This window comes from Babylonia areolata, chromosome 15, assembly GCF_041734735.1.
Source record: "Babylonia areolata isolate BAREFJ2019XMU chromosome 15, ASM4173473v1, whole genome shotgun sequence".
Lineage (NCBI taxonomy): Eukaryota > Metazoa > Mollusca > Gastropoda > Neogastropoda > Buccinidae > Babylonia > Babylonia areolata.
This window is the reverse complement of record NC_134890.1, coordinates 29,221,301-29,230,469: the sequence shown is the minus strand read 5'-3', so window position 1 is coordinate 29,230,469 and position 9,169 is coordinate 29,221,301. Positions and strand designations below refer to the sequence as shown.

The 9,169-nt window shown below is 49.7% G+C and overlaps 1 protein-coding gene across 1 annotated transcript in view; it reads left to right on the top strand.

Annotated features, from left to right (window-relative positions):
• LOC143290543 (molybdenum cofactor sulfurase-like) overlaps nt 1-9,169 on the top strand; it is a 169,071-nt gene that overhangs the window by 154,355 nt on the left and 5,547 nt on the right. The window contains exons 8-14 of the mRNA XM_076600079.1: nt 1-93; nt 1,547-1,663; nt 2,219-2,968; nt 4,062-4,224; nt 4,916-5,006; nt 6,486-6,613; nt 8,551-8,787. The exon at nt 1-93 is cut by the window's left edge and continues 107 nt beyond it. Coding sequence (XP_076456194.1) covers nt 1-93; nt 1,547-1,663; nt 2,219-2,968; nt 4,062-4,224; nt 4,916-5,006; nt 6,486-6,613; nt 8,551-8,787 — 1,579 coding nt within the window. The remainder of the gene's footprint in view (nt 94-1,546; nt 1,664-2,218; nt 2,969-4,061; nt 4,225-4,915; nt 5,007-6,485; nt 6,614-8,550; nt 8,788-9,169) is intronic.

Here is a 9,169-nt window from a genome sequence, read left to right as displayed (position 1 = left end):
GCCAGGGACGGCTTCCAGGACCCCGCCACACAGGGACCAATCGTCGCCTTCAACCTCCGCAGAGCCAACGGAGACTACATCGGTTTCGCTGAGGTGTGTGGGGGACGGTGGGCGCGGTGAGAGGAGGGGAGGGGTTGTTGGGGTTGTGGTGATGTGGGTGTGTGGGGTTTGGGTTGTAGTGTGTTGTCTGTGTCTGTGTGTGTCTGTGTCTGTGTAGTGTTTGTGTGGGAGGGGGGGTAGTGTTGGGGAGGGGGGGGGGGGAATGCGGGTTTTGGAGGATGTGTGTGTGTGTGTGTGTGTGTGTGTGTCTGAGTGAGTGTGTGTGTCTGTGTGTGTGTCTGTTTCTGTGTCTGTGTGTCTGTCTGTAAGTGTGTGTGTCCAGTCAAAATGATCTTTATTGAGGGTAAAAGAATAGGGTTATACAGCTTTATGGGGGAAAACAGTACACAGTGTGTGTGTTTGTGTGTGTTTGTGTGCGTGTGTGTGCGTGTCCGTATGTGTGTGTGTGCGTGTGCGTATGTGTGTGTGTGCGTTTGTGTGTGTGTGTGTCTAGTGTGTGTGTCTGTCTGTCTGTATGTCTGTCTGTCTGTCTGATTTTGGACCAGCTTAGTGATATCAAGCGCAGAAAAATATTCTGGGAAAATATATTTGATATTACTTGACTTATATCGAAATGGTATTCATACTTCAAAATGGCTGAGTTGTATCAGACAAATTTTAATAGAAGCAGGGTATGACTGTGCGTGGGATGCTCAATTCATCTTGGAGAGGGAATCTTTCTGCAAGAATGTCAACACTGCTTTGAGAGATAGTTTTCAAAATCAATGGAGACATGCTGTAGAGGCGAGTAGTAAATGTTTGTTTTATCGAAATTTCAAAAGTAGATTTGATAGAGAAAAATATATAAGTCAAATGCCTGATAATAACGTTATCAGCTTCTTCAGATTTCGAAGTAGTAATCATAAGCTGGAAATAGAAACAGGGAGACACAAAGGCATGCCACGAGAGTTACGGCTTTGTAAGGTTTGTAACATGTCTGTGATTGGTGATGAGTTTCATTTTATAATGGAATGTCCCAATTATGATCAGTTACGAAATAGATATGTTCCTAAAAAATATTTGTCTCCAAAATCGGTTTTTAATTTTTGTAATATGCTCAAAGGAGGCAAAACGTCATTTTAGCTGTAAGTAAGATGATTAGATTTGCAAATGTTGCCTAGTTATACTTTTGGAGTTAAAAGACATTTGTGTTTTCTCAACTTTTATGTGACATTGTTGTGTATTTGGAAACGTTTGTTCTGGGCAGTAAGAGTGAAAGAATAATTAAAACTTGAAACTTGTGTGCGTGTGTATGCGTGTGTGTGTGTGTGCGCGCATGTGTGCTTGCGCGTGCGCGTGTGTGAGTTGTTAAATGCGCTCTGAGCCACAGGGTAAGAGCATATCCAAATTTACATTAGGATTATTATCATCATCATCATTATCATTATCATGTATCATGATTATGACGATTACATCACGCCACGTCATCCCTTTGTTCCCACCCCAGGTGGACAAGCTGGCACAGCTCCACGACATCCACCTGAGGACTGGCTGTTTCTGTAACATCGGGGCCTGTCAGACCTTCCTCGGCATCTCTGACACCACCATCATGGACAACCTCAATGTGGGGACGGGGCGGGGGGGGGGGTTGGGGGGGGGGGGGGGGGCCTGGGGGGGGGGCGTGGTTTGTAGTTGCTTGGTGTCCACACTGTGTGTGTGTGTGTGTGTGTTCATTGGTGTCCACACTGTGTGTGTGTGTGTGTGTGTGTGTGTGTGTTCATTGGTGTCCACCCGTTGTGTGTGTGTGTGTGTGTGTGTGTGTGTGTGTGTGTGTTCATTGGTGTCCACACCTTATGGAAGGGGGGCGCGTGGTTTGTGGTTGACTGATGTCCATACGTTGTGTGTGTGTGAGTGTGTGTGTGTGTGTGTGTGTGTGTGTGGCGGGGGGGGGGGGGGGGAGGGCGAGGGGTGGGGGGGGGGGGGGGTAGCCGGGGGGCCTCTCATGTTTTTCGTTTGTTTGTTTGTAGCTGTTGTAAAGTTATGTCTGTTTATGTTCCAATAATTGTGATGGAAAAAAAAAAAAAAACCTGTACGAACGGCGTGTAATGTGTCAGTCAATCAAGCAACAGCTGCTGTCAGTGTCAGTGACAGTGTCACTGTGACGTGTTTGTTTTGCCAGGCGGGCCACGTGTGCGGGGACGACAGGGACCTGATGGACGGGAGACCCACCGGGTCGGTGCGCGTGTCTTTCGGCTACATGTCGGCCCTGACTGACGCCGCCCGCTGCCTGGACTTTCTGGCCAGCTGCTTCCTCCACCTGCCCACCCCCACCACCACCACACCCACCCCGCTCTTCACCGCCCACCCCCCTCCCTGGTTCCGCCCACCCCTCGCGGACACAGGTGGGGAGGTGGTGGGGAGGGAAGGGGCGGCTTCTGCTCCTTCCTGTGGGAACAGCGTAGTGGCGGCTGCTGCCTCTGCCTCCTCCTCGGTGGCGTGGTCGTTCTCAGGGAAGACTACCATCCACCAGGAGGAGGGAGGAGGGTGGAGAAAGGAGGATGTTGACGCCCGGAAGAAGAAGACCTCGCCCTTGCAGCCTCGGCCGCAGCGGAAGGAGGAGGAGGAGGAGGAGGAGGCTGACAGGCCTGAGAAGACGGCTTCAGGAGGAAGAGACTGCGGTGTCCCCGAGACGGCTCTGCTGGAAGCTGAGGGGAGGTGGAGGAAGGCGGGCCGAGGAGGTGGTGGTGGTGGTGAGACCAAGGAGGAGGGGGAGAAGGTGGTGGTGGAGCCGGAGGAGGAGGAGGAGGAAGGGAAGGAGGAGGAAGAGGAGGAGGAGGCGGTGCCCAGGAAGGGGCTGCAGTGCTCAGAGAAACAGCGGGTGTTGACGGACATCTTCCTGTACCCTGTCAAGTCGTGCGGGGCTTTCCGGGTAGGTTGGGTACTGGTCGTGGGGAGGAGAGGGTTGTGAGTGTGGGGTGGGATGAAGTGGAGAGGGTGGGGCGGGGTGTGTTCCTCAGTTTGCGTGTTCATATGTCGGGTGGGTGAGTGCGTTATGAATCTGTGTGTGTGTGTGTGTGTGTGTGTGTGTTTATATATATGATAAAAAAGAAAACAAAAAACAACACTGTCCGACAGCAAATATTTCGGCGCTTGCCTTCCTCAGTGCTTGTGAATGAAAGTGACGTATTATAGAAACACGTCATCACTACGATGACGTATTTCTACAATGACGTCAAATTCAGACGGCATCCCCCCCCCCCTCCCCCCCCCCCCCCCCCCAACTGCTGTTCCGACATTTGGGCTAGAATTTGATTATAGTGGAGAGTGTCTTGCCCAAGTACATCCCCACTCTCTCGGCCAAAAGGGTTTTAGGACAGTCGGCGTTGGGATGGCTCCCAAAGGCCAACTAGCCCACAAGGCTGCAGCAGTAAGAGCCAGTGCAATTTTGCCTCCTAGTTTGAGAGTCATAGTCCTCCACAAAAGACTAAGCTGTAAATGATTTCCCATTGACTGAAGAAACCATTGATAAAACAGCTGTCACTTTGCTGTTGGCCCAAATGTAAACTTACGTCAATCTGTGAACCCCCTTCGTGTGTATGGGCACGCAGAAGATCAAATACGCACGTTAAAGATCCTGTGATCGATGTCAGCGTTCGGTGGGTTATGGAAACAAGAATATACCCAGCATGCACACCCCCGAAAACGGAGTATAGCTGCCTACGTGGCGGGGTAAATAAATAAAAACGGTCATACACGTAAGATGTTACATGTCTGTCTGAGTATGTATGCGTGTGCGTCTGAAATCTGATTGAATGACACAGGAAACGAATGATGAGCGCCCAGTGGCAGCCGTCAGTCGGCTCTACCCAGGTAGGCAGCCTGTGGTGCAAATGTCTCCGTGTATGTAAAGCGCTTAGAGCTTGGTCTCTGACCGAGGATAGGCGCTATATAAGTATCCACATCAATCAATCAGTAAGCCGCACAAAGACGGGGTGATAATAATTATGACCTGTGCCTGTCAGGTGGAGGAGTGGGAGCTGGGGGAGCGAGGCCTGCTGTATGACAGGACGTGGATGATCGTCGGCCACAGCGGGGTGCCCTTCAGTCAGAAGCGGGAGCCCCGCCTCCCGCTCCTCAAGCCCCTCGTCCATCTGCGCTCGGCCACTTTGGAGCTCACCTTTCCCGGTGAGGACGTTTGTGTGGTTGGGGTGTGTGTGGGGGGGGTCCGGGTCTTTGGCTGATTTTGTGTGTGTGTGTGTGTGTCTGTGTCTGTGTGTGTGTGTCTGTCTGTGTGTCTGTGTGCGCTTTGCCCATGAATGTGATACCAGAGTGTATATGTATGCCTATAAATGTGAGAGAGTGTGTGTGTGTGTGTGTGTGTGTGTGTGTGTGTGCGCGCGTGCGTGCGTGAGCGTGTGTGTGTGTGTGTGTATGTATACTTATAAATGTGTGTGTGTGTGTGTGTGTGTGTGTGTGTACCTATAAATGTGTGTGTGTGTGTGTGTGTGTGTGTGTGTGTGTGTGTGTGTGTGTGTGTGTGTGTGTGTCCGAGAGAGCGCACGAGCATAAATGTGTGTAGACATTTACATATCTTGGATATAATTCATTTCCATGGAATTTACTATTTTTTCATACTTGTATTTTAGAGATTTCGTATCAATGTTATTTTACTTCTCTGTGTGTGTGTGTGTGTGTGTGTGTGTGTGTGTGTTTGAATGTGTGTGTGTGTGGTGTGTGTGTGTGTGTGTGTGTGTTTGTGTTTACATGAGTATGTGTGTGTTTGTATGTGTGTGTGTTAAATGTGTTTGAATGTGTGTGTGTGTGTGTGTGTGTGTGTGTGTGTTAATTTTCATTGAGTGGATTCCTTTGCGTCCAGGCATGACGTCATACAGTGTACCCCTGGAGATGGATGACGAAGAAGGGGACAGTGACGTCAACGTCTGTTCCAACAAGATCTGTAACGACAGGTAGATATAACGTTAGCTTCTCTGTCATGCGGTAAACGGTGAAGGGTGAGTACGAGACAAGCGGGTGTCCTGGTGGGGATTTGGTGATGGTGGTGGTGTGTGTGTGTGAGGAGGAGGGTGGTGGGTGGTGGGAGGGGGGGGGGGGGGGGGTGGGTGGTGTTTTAGTTGTTGTTCTTGGTTGTTGTTTTGTTGTTGTTTAGTTGTTTTGGGGTTGTTTTTTGTTTGTTTGTGCAGTCTGTGCGTGCCAGTGTGCTCGCGCACGTGTTTGTGTGGATGTACCGTGTGTGTGTGTGTGTGTTGGAAAAAGAGAGGGGGATAGAGAGAGTGTCCTATATACACAGGTGTGTGTGAATGTGTATCTGTGTAAATATGTGTGTGCGTGCGTGCGTGTGTGTGTGCGTGCGTGTGTGTGTGCCTGCGTGTGTGTGTGTGTGCGTGCATGCGTGTGTGTGTGTTACTGGTTGAGGTCCAGGGACTGTTGGGAGTGGGTGGCAGGGTGGTTGTGATGATGATGATGACAACGACTACGGCGATGATGATGATGATGACGACTTTGACGACGACGACGATGATGATGATGATGATGATCATGACGATGATGATGATTATGATGACGATGATGATTATGATGATGATGACACAGGGTGAGATCCTGGGACTGTGGGGACGTCATGGTGGTGGTGGTGGTGATGACGATGATGATAATGATGACGATGACGACAATGATGATGATGATGATGACGATGATCATGACGATGATTATGTTGACGATGACGATGACGCAGGGTGAGATCCAGGGACTGTGGGGACGGGGTGATGATGATGATGATGACGATGATGATGATGACGATGACAATGATGACGATGATGATGATGATGCAGGGTGAGATCCAGGGACTGTGGGGACGGGGTGATGATGATAATGATGATGACGATGATGATGATGACGCAAGGTGGGGTACAGCAACTGTGGGGACGGGGTGGTGGTGGTGGTGGTGGTGGTGATGATGATGACGATGATGATAATGATGACGATGATGATGATGATGGTGATGACGATGATGATGACGATGACGATGATGATGATGATGACGCAGGGTGAGATCCAGGGACTATGGGGACGGGGTGGTGGTGGTGGTGGTGGTGATGATGATGATGATGATGGTGATGACGATGATGAAAATGATGATGATGACGATGATGATGACGCAGGGTGAGATCCAGGGACTATGGGGACGGGGTGGTGGTGGTGGTGACGATGATGATGATGACGACGACGATGTTGATGACGATGATCATGATGATGATGACAACGACGATGCTGATGACGATGATCATGATGATGATGATGATGATGATGACGACGACGATGCTGATGACGATGATCATGATGACGATGATCATGATGACGATGATGATGATGATGACGATGATCTGATGACGATGATGACGATGATGACGATGATGGTGATGACGCAGGGTGAGGTCCAGGGACTGTGGGGACGGGGTGGCGGGGTGGCTGAGTGACGCACTACAACGGCCGGGCCTCAGACTGCTCAGACAGCTGGACCGCGACTCCAGGCTGACACGGCGTAAAGACCTAGTCGGTCAGTCACTCGCTCACTCACTCACTCACTCGTTGGTGCAGTTTCCTAGTATCCATTGTAGGGAGAGAATGCGGGATTTGGAGGGGGGGGGGAGGTGCGTGGGGCGGGGGGGGCAGACACGGTGTAAAGACCTAGTCAGTCAGTCAGTCACCTATGCACTCATCGTTGCAGTTTCCTAGTATCCAGTGTCGGGGGAGAATGGGGGCATGTGTGTGTGTTGGGGGGGTGTGGTGGAGGTGAGGTGGGGGGTGAGGTGGGGGGATGGGTGTTGGGGGGGGGGCAGACACGGCGTAAAGATCTAGTCGGTCAGTCACCCACTCATTCACTCATCGTTGGTGCAGTTCCCTAGTATCCAATGTCTGGAGAGAATGGGGGATGTGGAGGAGACGGGGGGGGGGGGGTTGGGGGGGAGGGGAGGGAGCAGACACGGCGGTAAGATCTAATTGGTCATTCACTCACACTTGTTGGTGTAGTTTCCTGGTATTCAGTCAGTGTCGGGAGAGAATGGGGGATGTGGTGGAGAGGGGGGTGGCAGACACGGCGTAAAGATGTAATTGGTCAGTCACTCATTCATCGTTGGTACAGTTTCCTAATAATGATAATAATAATAATAAACCCATCCCCCCTCTCCCCACACACACACTCTCCCTTTCCCATTCTTCATACATCCAAAGTGAGCTGACATGGTTGGTGTTGAAGAACAAGGAAGCTGAGAGTGCTTATAGATAGGTTTTAAAAAGATGAGTTTTTAGTGATGAGCGGAAAGCAGAAATAGAATCAGATGCACCGAGATGATAAGGAAGGTTGTTCCAGATGTGAGGAGCAGCAAAGAAGAAAGAACGTTCACCACAGGTTCTTGTATTGACAGGAGGAAGTTTCAAAAGGTAACAGTCAGAAGAAGAGCGAAGATTTCTTGCGGGAGTGTAAACACTGATAAGGTCAGAGAGATATGTAGGTTCTGCGAAGTGGAAAGCAGAATAGCAGAGACACGCAACTTTGTATTTAATTCTCACTTCAGTGGGGAGCCAATGTAGAGTGCGGAGGTGAGGAGAAATGTGATCAGAACGTGGGATTCTGAGAGTCAGACGGGCAGAATTGTTTTGAAGATTTTGAATTCGCTGAAGAATATTATGTGGATAGCCTATGAGAAGAGAATTACAGCAGTCCATTCGTGACGGCACAAAAGCAGAAATTTTAAGAAGTTTCAACAGAAAGGTACTGACGGATAGAGTTGATGCGACGAAGTTCACAATTGTCTGTGCGTATCAGATTTACTACCTGAGCGTGCATGCTGAGGTTTGGGTCAAGAATGACTCCAAGGTTCCTTGCTGATTTAGAAAACTGAACTGTGGCATCACCAACCACAATGGAGGCAGGAAAAGAAGTAGATGTGGACATTAATGCCCGGTGTTGGGAGAGAAAGTGGGGTGTGGGGGAGACAGGGGGTGGGAAAAAAAGTGCCGGGCGCATTTTGTCTGTAGTGTTGTGAGAGACGGGGAGTGAGAGGAGAGAGGTGGTGGGGGTGTTGGCAGTCCGGGGGTGGGAATGTGTGTGTGTGTGGCTGTGTGTGTGTGTGTGTGTGTGTGTGTGTGTGTGTGTGTGTGTGTGTGTGTGTGTCTCTGTGTGTCTCTGTGTATGTATGTGTGTGTGTCTCTGTGTGTATATGTATGTGTGTGTGTGTGTGTGTATCTCGTTATGTGTGCAAAAGAGAGAGGGGGGGAAGAGAGAGAACATCTGCACAATCATGCATATCATGTCAAAAACAGAGAAGCATCATCATTATCATCGGCATCATCACCATCATCATTGTCAGCAGCAGCAGCAATAGCAATAGCAGTAGCAGTAACAGTATGATCGTCATCGTCATCATCGTTGTTATGATGATAATCATCATCATGATCACTACAATTGTCATTATTTCTGCTCTTCGCTTGCAGACGAAGGCGTTCAGTCCACAACCACCACCACCACCACCTCCACCACCACACCCACCACCTCGAAGGACAACAGCAGCAGCAGCGGAAAGCTGTCCCTGGCCAACGAGAGTCAGTACCTGGTCATCTGCCGGGAAAGCGTCCGTTCCCTGGCTAAGAAGCTGGCCGAGACACGGGAAGAACCCCAGGAAGACCTCAAAGACCTCCCCCACTCACCACCCGACTGTCACCAACATCTGGGTAAAAAAAATAAAAGAATAGGTAATTAATTAAAAGGGGTTGGAGGTACGTTGAGGGGGAGTCGTGGACATGATGGAGGGGAAGAAAATGATTTGGGGGGTACAAAAAACTAATCCGATAGGGGTGGTGAGGGGTTTGGGGGAGTTGTATAGGGGTGGATTTGATGGGAATCTGAAGGGAAAAAAATAATATCTGGGTACAAACATTAAAATGGTGCGAGGGGTGGGGACGGTCATGGTGGGGTAGATTTTGATGAGAGTATGTATGAAGGGGAACAAAATGATATCACCAGGGTTCCAAAAATCAATTAAAAGAGGGTAGATTTGATGGGAATATGAAGTTAAGAAATGATATCTGGGTATAGAATTGATTAAAAGAGGCT